The following is a 16771-nucleotide window of genomic DNA, read 5'->3' as shown; positions in this document are numbered from 1 at the left end:
ACTGCCTTTAAACAGCTTGGAAAATTCCAGAAAATTATGTCATGGCTTTAGAAGGCTAATTGACATCATTTGAGTCAATTGGAGGTGTACCTGTGGATGTATTTCAAGGCCTACCTTCAAACTCAGTGCCTCTTTGCTTGACATCATGGGAAAATCAAAAGAAATCAGCCAAGACCTCAGAAAATAATTGTAGACCTCCACAAGTCTGGTTCATCCTTGGGAGCAATTTCCAAACTCCTGAAGGTACCACGTTCATCTGTACAAACAAAAGTACGCAAGTATAAACACCATGGGACCACGCAGCCATCATACCGCTCAGGAAGGAGATGCGTTCTGTCTCCTAGAGATGAACGTACTTTGGTGCGAAAAGTGCAAATCAATCCCAGAACAACAGCAAAGGACCTTGTAAGATGCTGGAGGAAACGGGTACAAAAGTATCTGTATCCACAGTAAAACGAGTCCTATATCAACATAACCTGAAAGGCCGTGAAAACTTACCGGACACACAGTGCACATGCCCAGGGGCCCTGACCTCCAGGTGGCCCCCATTGATTTGGTTAGTCATTCTCACTGAGATATCATATTAACATGGCATAAGTCATAGCAAAATGTGTAGAATTGCAAAAAAAATCATCTTCCCCATGGGTTGTTTTTAAAACATTGCATGAAATGTATTGTAAAATTGCAAAATGTTCTCTCCGCCCCATGGCAAAATGTGTAGAATTGAAGAAGATTAACTTTAAATTGTGGCGTGGCAACTAAAATGTTTTGGTGCAAGGACCCTAAAAATGCTAGGGCTGGCCCTGTGTACATGGTAACATAATCCTCAATCATCTGTCACAGAGGCTATACTTGGTGAACAGGACTGACATGCAGGGACAGCTCTCATCCTCTTTACATCTTTTGTTGTCTTTTCTGACTCAGTGTGCTGGATTTGAATGCGTTTGAGAGGCAGAACAAAGCCGAAGGATTAGGGATGGTCATCGAGGAGAGCTCAGGTACCTTATGGAAATGTAAAATCCACTGACTGCTAAGATCTGACTGCTGAAGTGAGTTAAGATTGAATGTAAAGAACCTTGGCTCTGATACTGTACTCATGATCTTTCATTCTGTACATATCTATTCTCTCTCTCTCTCTCTCTCTCTCTCTCTCTCTCTCTCTCAGGGGAGAAGGTTATGCCTGACGAGAAGTTGACCTGTGATCTTTTTCGCTTCCTACAGCTCCTCTGTGAAGGACACAACTCAGGTGCTCACCCTTAACCGTTATAACCACAGTGCACTTCTCTCTGTGTGTTATGGCAGGGGCGTGTTGTTGGTCTGTTAAACTCATTACGCTTGCAAATTGTCCCATAGATTTTCAGAATTATTTGAGAACACAAACAGGAAACAACACGACTGTGAACATCATTATATCCACTGTGGACTACCTTCTCAGAGTGCAGGTTAACAATTTGATCTACAAGACATTATCTGTATGATACATTTTGATTGATATGGCCTGTAACATGATGCAATATAATTTACAAGCCTTTTAAATATTTTGGTACTATCATGATTTGAATCTCCTAATATGTCTCCAGGAGTCGATAAGTGATTTCTACTGGTATTACTCTGGGAAGGATGTGATTGACGAACATGGCCAGCGTAACTTCTCCAAGGCCATCAGTGTGGCCAAACAGGTCTTCAACTCTCTCACAGAGTACATCCAGGTTGGTTGAGCCCTAGGTGATGATTCATCCCACTGGGCACACACTGTTGAATCAACATTGTTTCGACGTCATTTCAAGGAAATTACGTTGAACCAATGTGGAATAGACGTTGAATTGACATCTATGTCCAGTGGGATGGATGTCATTTTCTCCGCTGAGAGGTTGACCCATTTCAAATGGTATTTTATGTATTTAACTGTTGTGAATGTTGTTATGTGTGTTCTTACAGTATGTGTGTTTGTCTCAGTTCTGGCTATTGACAGTTTACCCAGCTGGGAAGCTAACTGGCTCATTGTATTACTATCCTCTCCAGGGGCCGTGTACTGGTAACCAGCAGAGTCTGGCCCACAGTCGCCTATGGGATGCGGTGGTGGGCTTTCTCCATGTCTTTGCTCACATGCAGATGAAGCTGTCTCAGGTCAGTGTAGTGTAGAACTCAAGAGGTGGAGGACCAGGGTCAATAAGACCCATGAATATTCCAGTCTTGTAAAGAATGCGAGTAGAGCTTAACAAGCTTTCCCTTTTTCCCAATGGGCCATTTCTTTGTTTTGGTTTTACACTTAATCAAATTAGTTGTTACAACTGGTTTGTTTTGGTGTTTTGTCATTTATAGGATTCCAGCCAAATTGAACTTCTGAAAGAATTGATGGATTTGCAAAAGGACATGGTTGTTATGTTGTTGTCCATGTTAGAAGGTAAGATGCAAACTAGTTGAGTTGTTTACATGGTGAATATATTTGTGAATTGCAATAGACAAAGCTAAACTTGTGAACTCATCTCACTTTCTTCTCTAGGTAATGTGGTAAATGGAACAATTGGCAAGCAGATGGTGGACATGTTGGTGGAATCATCTAGCAATGTTGAGATGATCCTAAAGTTCTTTGACATGTTCCTCAAACTCAAAGACCTGACCTCCTCTGACGCATTCAAAGAGTATGATCACGACAGCAAAGGTCGCATCTCCAAGAAGGACTTCCAGAAGGCCATGGAGGCCTACAAGCGCTACTCTCAATCCGAGACCCAGTTCCTCCTCTCCTGCACGGAGACGGATGAAAGCGAGCTCCTGGATTATGAGGCCTTCGTGGATCGCTTCCACGAGCCAGCCAAAGACATTGGCTTCAACATTGCTGTTCTCCTAACCAACCTATCCGAGCATATGCCTCACGATTCACGTCTTGGTACCTTTCTGCAGCTTGCAGAGTGTGTTCTGAGCTACTTCCAGCCCTACCTGGGCCGTATTGAGATCCTTGGCAGTGGCAAGCGCATCGAGAGGGTCTACTTTGAGATCAGCGAGTCCAGCCGCACGCAGTGGGAGAAGCCTCAGGTCAAAGAGTCCAAGAGACAGTTCATATTTGACGTGGTCAATGAGGGCGACGGGAAAGAGAAGATGGAGATGTTTGTCAACTTCTGCGAAGACACCATCTTTGAGATGCAGCTGGCTGCCCAGATATCAGGGACAGACACTGGGGAGAGGACCGCAGGCAAAGAGGCTGAAGAAGAGGAAGAAAAAGACAGGGGGAAGAATGACGAGGAGTTGGAAAGATCCAAAATGGGATTTTTCTCCATGTCCACAATATGGCTCATCGTCTTCGCTCTACCCTATGGCTTGATGATGCTGATGTCTATGCTCTCTGTGAAAAACCTGAAGAAGCATATTAAGAAGACAACTCTGAGGGATGTAGTCATGGTATTTGCTTCCTTTTTCCAGGCCATGATCATGGGTCTGGTCCACTTTGTCTGTTCTGTAGTTCGCTTCTTCTTATATGTACTGTACATAGTTTTTGTAAGTGGAGGACTCATAGAGGGGGCCAAGAAGATAAGGGTGTTTGACCTTTTTGGAGGCATCCTTGACCCAACACTCGATGAGGTCACAGGGGGGTCAGGGGGTTACAGGGAGAGGAGATACAGCACAAGGTCCTCCTCCCGGGACGAGTTGAGGGTGCTGGGCCAGTCAACAGTTTCCTCCAGTGACACCAATGTCCCGTCAGACATTTTCGGTCTGCGAGTGAGGAGAGAAGGAGGTCAATACAGACTAATGACTCATGACTTAACAGCCAGTCTGACTGACCTGTTCAACACAGCCACTGGCCAACAATCCCCTGCTGAGCCCAATGGGAAACACCAGGTATTATTGCAGTATTTTTGTGACTGTTGTCCTTCGTGAGTTAGATATGGCATGCTTGGTTTGTTGGTGCCGTAGAACCATACTGTATTTATTCCATACAATCTTTCCGTTCAACATTTTGCTCAGTTTAAGTCAAAACCTGTTGACAGTTTGTCCAAACACTATTGTGTGTGATCGAGGTTAGTAATGTACTCTTGGGTCATGTTTAATGCATATCCTATTAATGGCTTCAGGTTGAAGGTGCCAGAGAAGGAGATAGTAAAGAAGGAGAAGAGAACAAGTCTGAGTTGGAGAAAGCAGAGTGAGAATTTTTCAAATTCACCCTTAAAGACCTGATTACATTCTGACTGTAATCCTGCCTCAGAACAACTTCAGGCAAATTGAAACTATGAAAATGACTGAATATTTTGTTGTGTGAGCGTAATTTGTTTCCATCAAAGGATGGAAACAAATGAATATAAAACAGTTTAGGTTGACTTTGAGCTGAAGTTTAAAACTGACTTTGCAGAAGGGAAGATTCTGAGAAGGAGGCGAAGGCTAAACGGAGAGTTAGGATATGCTCCAGCAAACCTGAGGAACCAGAGCCTCAGGAATCAGCCTTCTGGGAAATGATAACCACTCACCAGAAGAGACTGTTGGTTAGAAACTCTCTATCACACAGACACACACACACACACACACAGACACACGCAATAATTTTCTCCCTCTGAATTTGACCATATCTCATTTCTCAGAATTACTTTGCGAGAAATTTCTACAACATGCGGATGCTGGCTTTGTTTGTTGCTTTCTCTATCAACTTCATTCTCCTTTTCTACAAGGTGAGTTACTGTATGACTGCCAGTGCAAATATTTAAATTTACATTTCCGGCTAGTCTGTGAAATTGAATGACTGTCTGTGTCCTTAACTGTCTCATTGTTACTGTGTCCCAGGTGTCATCATCCTCTTCTGTAAGTGAGGAAGAGGAGAAGGTGGCAGTGCTCTACGACAGCTCAGGGGACCTGGATGAAGAAGACCCCTTGGTCAATGACAACACCTCAGGCAGTATGCAGTTTGTCCTGGAGGAGAGCACTGGTTACATGGAGCCCTCTCTCCGCTTCCTGTCCGTCGCTCACACCCTCATCTCTTTCTGCTGTATCATTGGCTACTACTGCTTGAAGGTACGACAGCTCACAGGGAACAAACAGACAGCCAATCAGTCCACTGTGACAGTGCATACCAATGAGTGTTGCGTCAATCTACATTACATCATATTCTGTCTTTAGTTTATAGTAGCTAGTAATTAGATCCATTGAGGGCTACACATCTTTGGTTTTCCAGCACCAACTACACTCTTAGAAAAAAGGGTTCCAAAAGGGTTCTTTGGCTGTCCCCATAAGAGAACACTTTTTGGTTGCAGGTAGACCCCTTTTGGGTTCCATGTAGAACCTTTTCAACAGAGCGTTCGACCTGGAATCCAAAAGGGTTTTTCTATGGGGAACGTTTTGATTCCAGGTAGAAAAAAAAGTTCAAGGGTTCTCCTATGGGGTCAGCCGAGGTACCCTTTAAGGTTCTAGATAGCATATTTTTTCTAAGAGTGTAAGGAGCAAATGTAGTGCATTTGAAATGTGAACTTTATAAGTAATAGTGTTTTTTCTACTTACTGTATCACTTTGTTGTTTGTGTTTGGCTGCTACTGTAGGTCCCGCTGGTTATTTTTAAGCGGGAGAAAGACGTGGCGAGGAAGATGGAGTTTGACGGTCTCTATGTCACTGAGCAGCCACCTGATGAGGACATCAAAGGCCAATGGGACAGGCTTGTCATCACCACACAGTCAGTCCTCTCATAGGGCCTTTATAGCTGCTTAATAAACCCTGTCTATTGGCTACTTTGGTTGAACTACAACACTCAAGTCCTACATTCATTTGATCTACAGTTCCATGTAGTTCAGTGAGGAGCAGGCTTAATTCTGGAATGACATACAGAACCAGTCTGTCAGTGCATCACTGTGCGTGCTCAGATCTCTCTCATAGACCATTACAACTTTTATTGTGGAACTCTTTTTGATTTATTCTACAAAACAATAAGTTGTGTTTTATGATGCTCGACTATGTTTTTTGTTTCAGATCATTTCCCAGTAATTACTGGGATAAATTTGTGAAAAGGAAGGTAGGTACAGTAGCCCTATTCACCTCACATGATTCTCTGTGTATAGTTGCGTCAGCGTCTATACATATCACAGCACAGTCTAGTGTAATAAAAAGAGACTGGAGATCTATCAACCATGTAATGGCTTAAGCATTATACTCTCGCCATAGCATTACCGTTAAAGTCAATCACCCTCAACCTTTCTCTTCAGGTGATGGACAAGTATGGGAAGTTTTATGGTTGTGACCGCATCAGTGAGCTGCTGGGGCTGGATAAGGCTGCTCTCGACTTCAGCTCCGAGGGACAGGAGAGGAGAAGACCCAGGAGAGAGGGAGCCTGGACTGCTCTGTGAGTGGATATGTGTGATCCCTTAAATCCATGTACTGTTTACTGTACTATACTATACTGTTCTGTATTGTACATACCTCCTGTGTGAGGCTAGAGTCTAGGTCTGTCGGCTGTAGCCACACCCTTCACTAGCCAGGAATAGATAGGCGGGTTGGTTGTTTAGCATCAAAACCGACGCGTGCATAATTGTGGGGAAAAACAGACAGGGTTGGCTTAGATTGTTGACAACATGTAAACTATATTTCGTCTCCAATGTTTATTGAAAACATAAATTTGCACAATGAGCACTTGTTGTCTCTCAAATACATTGTTTCAGTTGTTGGTTAGCTAGCTAGAACATTTTTGCCATGTTAGCATAGATGTGATATGAGTCAAAATGTCTCCAAACAAGACATAGTTTAATCTTCTTATTGATACCATCTGAAACGAGCCACCTACGATTCCACATGGCAGATTCTTGTCGTTGTTGCTAGCTATCTGACCGTTCAGAATCATAACACTACACGGACTTCTGCCTCAACAATGCGCACCCATCATTTTCATGACATTGCCAGCCAACCCATCTATAGAATCCTCACAAATGTTTGTCTCTAAACTAAATAGAATATGTCATTGTTATTCTAGATACGCTTTAAGGATGTTTGGCTATTGTTATCCATCTCATGTCTTCAATGACAGTGTGAAAGGCACTTTACAAAGAAAACGTGACCTTGTATTCAGCAGCACTTTGTGCATTATCAACTAAAGCGACAGCACTGATGTCAGGCGTGGGTGTGTCTGTGTATCACTTACTTGAAGAAATGATAATAAAACAGAATGTGCAGTACTTTACATTCTGAAGTGTCTTGACAGAAGGTGGCAGTAATGTGCAGTTTGAATCAGGTTGTATTGCAATAATCCAATGTGTTTTGTAAATGGTTATGACAAATTATAAAACAGGACGTGTGAGTCCTTTTGGTTACATATCTGAGGAATATGTGGTTATTCAAACTCAAGGAGTTCTATGTTCAGTACAATATACAGGTAACTGCCTAAATAAAGGAAACACCAACATAAAGGGCGTTGGGCCACCACGAGCCACAAGAACAGCTTCAATGCACCTTGGCATAGATTCTACAAATGTCTGGAATTCTATTGGAGGCATGCGGCACCATTCTTTCACGAGAAATTCCATAATTTGATGTTTTGTTGATGGTGATGAAGAACACTGTCTCAGGCGCCACTCCAGAATCTCCCATAAGTATTCAATTGGGTTGCGATCTGGTGACTGACACATACACACACCCTTAGACCCCCTATGCTCCTTTGAGACCCCTCAGATCTCTTCTAGCCATGGTAGCCAAAATAATGATCAACTGGGTATTTCTATACATGACCCTAAGCATGATGGGATGTTAATTGCTTACTTAACTCAGGAACCACACGTGTGGAAGCACCTGCTTTCAATATACTTTGTATCCCTCATTTACTCAAGTGTTCCTTTTATTATGGCAGTTACCTGCATGAAGAAATATCGTATGAGGGTTTGTGCTCAGGCTGGAATGAAAGGCGGCTGGTGCGTGGGAGAGAAAATATGTGTAGAGTTAATAAAGTACTCACTCTCAAAACCATGAAAAGGAATAACCCAAGGAGGCCGATATGCTCCGTTCCTTTTGAATTTTTATATAGCACCTTGCACTTTCACTTTTTGTATTCTTTTGAGCATGAATTAAATCAATGATATTATTTTTGCGTATCGGCCTCCTTCGGGTATTCCTTTTCATGGTTTTGAGAGTGAGTACTTTTTGAACTCTACAGTTACCTGTATGACTCTTTTATTTGTATTGAGGGTGTCCCCTTAAATGAAGAGACCAGACAGGGATGTATCCATGCCTAAGAAGACTGACTAGATATGTCTGTTTCAGATTAAACTCAATTGATATCAAGTATCAGGTGTGGAAACTAGGAGTAGTGTTCACTGACAACGTAAGTAAAGCAGCCGTTTACTTTATCGTCCTACTGTGTTCTATATATGATGGTGACTCATCCTTACATATGTGTTTTATAGTCATTGTTTTCCATAGATATTAATGTAGCATATGATGATAGCTGCTATAGTGTCTGTGATGTACCCAAGCTGTCTTCCTGTCTTATCTTGTGTGTGTACACAGTCCTTCCTGTACCTGGCATGGTATATGACCATGTCTGTCCTGGGCCACTATAATAACTTCTTCTTCGCTGCTCACCTGTTGGATATTGCCATGGGCTTTAAGACCCTAAGAACCATCCTGACCTCTGTTACCCACAATGGCAAACAGGTACAGTATAGACAACTATAAAACCCTGATGCCGTGTGGGGTGGGGGGGGGCTTTTCCTTAATGCTGTATATGTGTTTGTCAGTTGGTCCTGACTTTGGGGCTGCTGGCAGTGGTGGTGTATCTCTACACCGTGGTGGCCTTCAACTTCTTCCGCAAGTTCTACAACAAGAGTGAAGATGGAGTAGCTCTGGACATGAAATGTGACGACATGCTCACTGTGAGTTCAGCACATGTAGTAGCACATGCATGCAGACACACTGACACATAGTCTAAACTAGCCACGGAGTCTGAGAAGCCAAAGAGAAGGATTTCTGACAGTGATGCCCATAGTTGAGGTGAACATAGCCTTTGCCTTAATGCCCCTCTATATCCACCCTAGATTGATGGACACTTGGATTAAGATAACCCTCTCCAGCCTGAGCTGGGCTCTTTGTCTCACTGGGAATGAATTCTCCACTTTAATATGGTCTTGTCTTTTTTATTCCAATATGGATTTCACTGTCACTCACTCAGGACAGACAGACATGTTATGCTTTAGAAATGCATTGCATTACAATACAATACACCAGACTTGAAGGTTCACCGGTAATGTTAGTATGACACGTAGATATGTACATGCATGCAATATCTTAGCAACAACATGTTTAGTTAAAGAATAAGATTGCTCAACTCGTTCATAATAAGAGCTGTGAATGCCCCATGGACTACCCCAGCAATGTTAAGTAGCAAAGTCAATTGGCTACTCCTCCTTGTTCTCCAGTGCTATATGTTCCACATGTATGTGGGCGTGCGAGCGGGGGGTGGCATCGGTGACGAGATTGAGGACCCGGCCGGGGACGAGTTTGAGGTGGTCAGGATCATCTTTGACATCACCTTCTTCTTCTTTGTCATCGTCATCCTCCTGGCCATCATTCAGGGTGAGACAGCATGTAGACGCTACACACACATTCTTCTCCATTATTCACCAGTGGGTCAGATAGATTTGTCGGTCTTTATGAATATTTCATATGTGATTGAGAATAGAGCAATGCTAATGTAGCTGTTTATCCCTCCAGTGTCTTAATTAAAGTTCTCCTGTAACCTGTCAGTTAATCATGCACAAATACTTGTGACACCAACACTCAAGTCTGTGTTTCCTGTAGGTTTGATAATTGATGCCTTTGGGGAGCTCCGTGACCAGCAGGAGCAGGTGAAAGAGGACATGGAGGTGAGAAGTTACATGCTTTCATAAAAGCACACACACCTATGTAATTATTTGAAGAACCTACCGCACCTGTAATTCTCTCTTTCAAACATTTCCTAAAACATTATCTGTAAAAGTGACTTATCTAAGGAAGTTATCCTTACCCTACCCTAGTGCACTTTTTGGGTGCAGTAACAATATTGGTTTAGCCAAATGTTATCTTGAGGTCAACTCTTATCAGTGTGTAAATTGATGAGACTGAGGCTCATGTTTTAAGCGGATTCAGAGAGTGTGTTGTCAGAGCGTGTTATTCAATCAGTAGTCTTAATGAGGATACACTTATCTCTAATGAGATGGAGATAATTAGACCATGTTTTGAAAAAAAGGTTGTAAATTGCATATGCAGATAACCTGGGCTGTGGTTTATCAGAAAATACATATTTGCATCCCTATACATCTTTATATTGAAGTAGATGGAACCTTTTAGAGACAACACTAAGTTGCATGTGCACGTGCACACACCACTTTAAGGAATAATGTGTTCTGAAAGTCAGAGTGTATTTGCTGCATAATGACTTGATCTTGTGAAATGCAAATGTGGTAATTTCATCATTTGATTACTAGGGCTGTCAAATGAAGAAAATAAATGTAGTCAAGTGCCGTGTGGCTCAGTTGGTACAGCATGGCACTCGCAACACCAGAGTTGTGGGTTCGATTCCCATGGAGGACCAGTACAAACAAAAAAAATATGAAACTGTATGCACTCACTACTATGTTGCTCTAGATAAGTGCGTCTTGTAAATTGTCAGATGTGCTGTGGTTAATCGTGTTGTTGAGAAGCACTCTTTAACATCAATGTCAATTTGTTTTTACATCGCACTGTAGATTTTAGGTATGTACAGTGCCTTCGGAAAGTATTCAGACCCCTTGACTTTTTCCATATTTGTTACGTTAGAGCCTTGTACTAAAATGTATTTGAATCTACACACAATACCCCATAATGATAAAGCAAAAACAGGTTTTTATACATTTTTGTATTCAGACCCTTGACTCAGTATTTTATTGAAGCACCTTTGGCAGCAGTTACAGCATCGAGTCTTCTTGGGTATGACGCTACAAGCTTGGCACACCTGTATTTGGGGAGTTTCTCCCATTCTCTGCAGATCCTCTAAAGCGTTGTCAGGTTGGATGGGGAGCGTCGCTGCACAGCTATTTTCAGATCTCTCCGGAGATGTTCGATCGGGTTCAAGTCCGGGCTCTGGCTGGCCCACTCAAGGACATTGAGACTTGTTCCGAAGTCACTCCTACGTTGTCTTGGCTGTGTGCTTAGGTTCGTTGTCCTGTTGGAAGGTGAACCTTCCCCCCCAGTCTGAGGTCCTGAACACTCTGGAGCAGGTTTTCATCAAGGATCTCTCTATACTTTGCTCCGTTCATCTCCCTCGATCCTGACTAGTCTCACAGTCCCTGCCGCTGAAAAACATCCCCACAGCATGATGGTGCCACCACCATGTTTCACCGTAGGGATGGTGCCAGGTTTCCTCTTGACGCGACTCTTGGCATTCAGGCCAAAGAGTTCAATCTTGGTTTCACCAGAACAGAGAATCTTGTTTCTCATGGTCTGAGTCTTTAGGTGCCTTTTGGAAAACTCAAAACGGGCTGTCATGTGCCTTTTACTGAGGAGTGGCTTCCGTCTGGCCACTCTACCATAAAGCCCTGATTGATTGGTGGAGTGCTGCAGTGATGGTTATCCTTCTCAAGGGTTCTCCTATCTCCACAGAGGAACTCTAGAGCTCTGTAAGAGTGACCACCTCCCTGACCAAGGCCCTTCTCACCCGATTGCTCAGTTTGGCCGGGCGGCCAGCTCTAGGAAGAGTCTTGGTGGTTCCAAACTTCTTCCATTTAAACTTCTTCGGGATCAGTGTCCCTTCCACGGGACGGTTGAGCTAATGTAGGCTAATGTGATTAACATTAGGTTGTAAGTAACAAGAACATTTCCCAGGACATAGACAACTGCACTGTCCAATTTACAGTAGCTATTACAGTGAAAGGATACCATGCTATTGTTTGAGGAGAGTGCACAATTTTGAATATGTAAAGTTATTAATAAACAAATTAGGCACATTTGGGCAGTCTTGATACTAAATTTTGAACAGAAATGCAATGGTACATTGGCTCAGTCTAAAACTTTGCACATACAGTGATGCCATCTCGTGGCCAGAATCTAAATTGCACCTGGGCTGGAATAATACATTATGGCCTTTCTCTTGCATTTCAAAGATGATGGTACGAAAAAAATACAAAAGAACGGTTGTTTTTTTTCTTTGTATTATCTTTTACCAGATCTATTGAGTTATATTCTCATACATTCTTTTCACATTTCTACAAACTTCAAAGTGTTTCCTTTTCAAAGGGTACCAAGAATATGCATATCCTTGCTTCAGGGCCTGAGCTACAGGCAGTTAGATTTGGGTATGTCATTTTAGGCGAAAATTGAAAAAAGGGGCGGATCCTTCTGGAAGGTTCTCCCATCTCCACAGTGGAACTCGGCGGGTTGTTGGCCAAGGCCTTTCTCCCCCGATTGCTCAGTTTGGCCGGGTGGCCAGCTCTAGGAAGAGTCTTGGTGGTTCTAAACATCTTCCACTTAAGAATGATGGAGGCCACTCTGTTCTTGGGGGCCTTCAATGCTGCAGACATTTTTTTGGTACCCATCCCCAGATCTGTTCATCGACACAATCCTGTCTCAGAGCTCTACGGACAATTCCTTTGACTTCATGGCTTGGTTTTTGCTCTGACATGCACTTTCAACTGTGGAACCTTATATAGACAGGTGTGTGCCTTTCCAAATCATGTCCAATCAATTGAATTTACCACAGGTGGACTCCAATCCAGTTGTAGAAACATCTCAAGGATGATCAATGGAAACAGGATACGCCTGAGCTCAATTTCAAGTCTCATAGCAAAGGGTCTGAATACTTATGCATATAAGGTATTTCTGTTATGTATTTTTATTACATTTGCAAACATTTCTAAAACCTGTTTTTGCTTTGTCATTATGGGGTATTGCGTGTCGATTTAATTAGGATTAAAATGGTCTAAAATGAATCACCTTTTACAATATTACAAATTACTTCAAGAATATAGTACGCATGAAAACAACTAAAGCAGAGTTAGAATTAGGGGAATGCATTCACTGTCTTAAGTACTTGTCGTGTTGGTTGTCTCTTTATGTTATTCACATGGAACAATATGCATGTGCTATAAATGTGTTATGTAAATGTGAGATACCTCTCTCTTCCTTCCCTGTAGACCAAGTGTTTCATCTGTGGAATCGGGAATGACTACTTGGACAATGTGCCCCATGGATTCGAAACACACACTCTTCAGGAACACAACCTGGCCAACTATCTGTGAGTTGATACCTGCGGTCTAGTTTCACTGATATGTAACACTTTACTTAAACAAACCTGCCATCTGTAGCCTCATGTGCCTGACGTCTAGGCTTTGGACTAACATTCTCTCAACACTGCCATCCCACAATCACAGGAATGACATGCCTGTCATACGGTGATTGCTGACATATCATACCTCTGCCTTACACAACTTGTTAAGCAGAACATTTTCTTATTGTAATTTCTTTTTTACCTTTGTGTGAAGTGAGGTAATTGCTTGACATGTACTTCCATCAGATATTTTTACAGGTGTAATGTAGTTTTGTAGGCAGTAATATGACCATGATTAGGTATAGCCATTTAAAATATATGCTCTGATTAGTGAATGATTGAAGGAATCATTATCATGTCCACATTTGATTGCATCTCAATTCATGTGGAGCTTCACTTGTCCAACAGGAAATGTATATAGATGTCAATATATACTATTACATTAAATGTGGTGCTCAATGCTTAAATGGCCACTCTTAGCTCTCTTCAAAAGTTTATTACTAATGTCAATATTAATGACCCATTTCATTATTTAGAGTATTTTATTTTAGCACTATTTGTTGATATGCATCTCTAATCATGTAAGCTGAGACTTATTATGAGTTGGAAATCACTGGCGAGTCAATTATACCGGCCTCCCCATCAAAATTAGACCTTACGTCCACAATAGTTTACTAAGGCCAGCTAACATTGCATGTGGTTATGTAACAGTTATCACTGTGCTGCTTAGCAGTATTGCTTCCTTGCTCACAATATCCTTACCAGTACTTGTGCTCACGCTATTGATGCGCGGGTTCACTCGTAATGTTAACGTCAAACCACAGAGGCAAAAAGGAGTTTAATTCAATAGGAGAAAAGCAGTGAAATGGAAAGTTGAAAATAAAGAGAAGGGAGGGCCAGAAAAGTAATGTTTGGGAAAGATTTTGTGAAGTGGTAAAAGAGGATGATAGCGGGTATGTTATGTGTGATGATTGTGAGGCGCTATACAAATTCAACGGTCACAAGACGGAGATTTCAAATAGGCCTATGGCACGTCAAGGGAACTGTAGCCTACTATTCAGATGGGTTAAATGGAATCTGAAATCTGGACAGCTCTCGACGTGACAATATTCCTGCCACAACGGCAGTCACGAGTCATGATTGCAGTCAAATTCCCTGTTACCGTTGGTCACGGTAATCACCTCTAAAACTGTGCAAATGAATGGCGATGATGGGTAGCCTACCCAACTTGCTAACTGCCCTCACTAATGGCCTGGCAGTCCCTCTAATCACTCTAAACACTTCATGATTGCTAAGGACTTTTTTAATTTAATCCATTTTAGAATAAGGCTATAACGTAACAATGTGGAAAAAGTCAAGGGTTCGAATACTTTCCGAAGGCACTGTACACTGTTAGAAAAAAAGGTGCTATCTAGAACCTATAATGGTTATTTGGCTGTCCACATACAATAACCCTTTGAAAAACCCTTTTTGTTTCCAGGTAGAACAATTTTGGGTTCCATGTAAAACCATTTTCACAGAGGGTTCTACATGGAACCCAAAATAGTTTTACCTACAATTAAAAAGGGTTCTACCTGGAACCAAAAGTGGTTCTCCTATGGGGACAGCCGAATAACCATTTTGGAACCTTTTTTTCAAAGAGTGTGGAGGTGCTATCTTTATAAGCATCATAAAAGCTGATAATATTTCAACTCCATTAAATATGCATCCAAGCCAAACATGAAACGTTTTCCTAGCTTTTTATTTCATTACATTCGGTCAAACTGATGACATTTGGGAATTTTGTAAAGAAAGGTTATTACATTTTCTCCACGGTCCCTAAATGTCTTTGCTCCTCAAAAAAAGCAGAGATGACAGAACTTTACCGTTGTCAACTAGATATAAGCATTCATTATATCATTTCTGACATTATTCTGGTGAGCAAAGGTTTATTTAGTGTTCTAGGACAACATATAATGACAGAAAGGAAGCTGCATGTATCTAATTATAGACAAATAGCCTACCAACATGTATAAACATGAACTAAATCAGACAAAAAAAATCCTGCACCCCCTGTCAATTTCTTTCCCGCTGTCTCTGACTGAAGCCTACAAGGCATTTTTGTATATTAGCGGGTTGGGTGCTGGCCTCAGAGTTTCACTTTATCACATATAGTCGGGCGGATGGGTTATTAGCAATTGCAGGCAGTTGCAGGTGAACAAACAGCTGACCCGCGCACCACTAGCTCAAGCCTTCTGCCTCGCCAACACGTGACTGTGCTGCTTTAGAACGTACTAACTAGTTGCCCACTAAAAAGGATTAAATTCATTGGTGCCATTTGAAGCTGTGGGGTGAGTTTATCCGGTACGATCTGTTATTGTGTACTGTAACTTTCAACATGTGTTTTGCTACGTATACCGTACATTTTCAATAGAGTAGAATGAGATTCCATTTCTTTGTTCTGAAAGCCTCAACCCTGTTTCCAAATCGACCATGTTCTACTGCCTGTAACAGTCACATGTTGGTAGGAGTTTCTCAATGTGTCTCTCAACCTGTTCTCTCCTGACAGATTCTTTGTGATGTACCTCATTAACAAAGATGAAACAGAACACACGGGCCAGGTAATACTGCTGATATCCACCTATTCTGTGCATCAAGTTACATGAAAGATCATGATGTAGCCTAATATATGAATTCCTGTTGCCCTTGACACTGTTAACTTGTCCTTGACAGGAATCCTACGTATGGAAAATGTACCAGGAGCGATGCTGGGAATTCTTTCCTGTTGGTGACTGTTTCCGTAAACAGTATGAAGACCAGCTCTGCTGAAGGGATGTGGGATATCTGATGTGTGTCATGATAACATCATCATATAGGATGACATAGTGCCTTCAGAAAGTATTCACACCCCTTGACTTTTTTCACATTTTGTTGTCACAGCCCAAATGTTATATTGATAAAATTTAGATTTTGTGTCACTGGCCTATACACACTACCCCATAATGAAGAAGTTGAATTATGTTTTTCAACATGTTACACATTAATTACAAATGAAAAGCTGAAATGTCTTGAGTCAATAAGTATTCAACCCCTTTTTTAAGGAAAGCCTAAATGAGTTCAGGAGTGAAAATGTGCTTAACAAGTCACATAATAAGTTGCATGGACTCACTCTGTGTGCAACAATAGTGTTTAACATGCTTTTTGAATGACTACCTCAGCTCTGTACCAAACACATACAATAATCTGTAAGATCCCTCAGTCGAGCAGTGAATTTCAAGGACAGATTCAACCACAAAGACCTGGGAGGTTTTCCAATGCCTCGCAAAGAAGGGCACCTATTGGTAGATGGATAAAAATGCAATAAAAAGCAGACATTTAATATCCTTTTGAGCAGGGTGAAGTCATTATTACCGTTTGGATTGTGTATCAATACACCCAGTCACTAAAAATATACAGGCATCCTTCCTAACTCAGTTGCCGGAGAGGAAGGAAACCGCTCAGGGATTTCACCATGAGGCCAATTGTGACTTTAAAACAGTTACAGAATTTTGGCAAATGTTT

The 16771-nt window shown here is 41.8% G+C and overlaps 1 protein-coding gene across 2 annotated transcripts in view; it reads left to right on the top strand.

Moving 5' to 3' along the window:
* LOC115193688 (ryanodine receptor 2) overlaps positions 1 to 16411 on the top strand; it is a 75760-nt gene extending 59349 nt beyond the window's left edge. For both annotated transcript variants that reach the window (XM_029752597.1, XM_029752596.1), the window contains exons 81-102: positions 925 to 998; positions 1166 to 1246; positions 1354 to 1442; positions 1581 to 1709; positions 2023 to 2127; positions 2323 to 2404; positions 2504 to 3834; positions 4068 to 4135; positions 4343 to 4472; positions 4569 to 4655; positions 4768 to 4995; positions 5517 to 5647; positions 5941 to 5983; positions 6174 to 6310; positions 8215 to 8275; positions 8461 to 8607; positions 8691 to 8825; positions 9369 to 9525; positions 9751 to 9815; positions 13098 to 13198; positions 15780 to 15831; positions 15944 to 16411. In XM_029752597.1, the coding sequence (XP_029608457.1) occupies positions 925 to 998; positions 1166 to 1246; positions 1354 to 1442; positions 1581 to 1709; positions 2023 to 2127; positions 2323 to 2404; positions 2504 to 3834; positions 4068 to 4135; positions 4343 to 4472; positions 4569 to 4655; positions 4768 to 4995; positions 5517 to 5647; positions 5941 to 5983; positions 6174 to 6310; positions 8215 to 8275; positions 8461 to 8607; positions 8691 to 8825; positions 9369 to 9525; positions 9751 to 9815; positions 13098 to 13198; positions 15780 to 15831; positions 15944 to 16039 (3529 nt within the window). In that variant the 3' untranslated portion in view covers positions 16040 to 16411. The remainder of the gene's footprint in view (positions 1 to 924; positions 999 to 1165; positions 1247 to 1353; positions 1443 to 1580; positions 1710 to 2022; positions 2128 to 2322; positions 2405 to 2503; positions 3835 to 4067; positions 4136 to 4342; positions 4473 to 4568; positions 4656 to 4767; positions 4996 to 5516; positions 5648 to 5940; positions 5984 to 6173; positions 6311 to 8214; positions 8276 to 8460; positions 8608 to 8690; positions 8826 to 9368; positions 9526 to 9750; positions 9816 to 13097; positions 13199 to 15779; positions 15832 to 15943) is intronic.
* Positions 16412 to 16771: the final 360 nt, after the last annotated feature.

The sequence above is a fragment of the Salmo trutta genome, chromosome 5 (assembly GCF_901001165.1).
Source record: "Salmo trutta chromosome 5, fSalTru1.1, whole genome shotgun sequence".
In the NCBI taxonomy this organism is placed as follows: domain Eukaryota; kingdom Metazoa; phylum Chordata; class Actinopteri; order Salmoniformes; family Salmonidae; genus Salmo; species Salmo trutta.
This window is presented reverse-complemented; position numbering and strand designations above follow the sequence as displayed.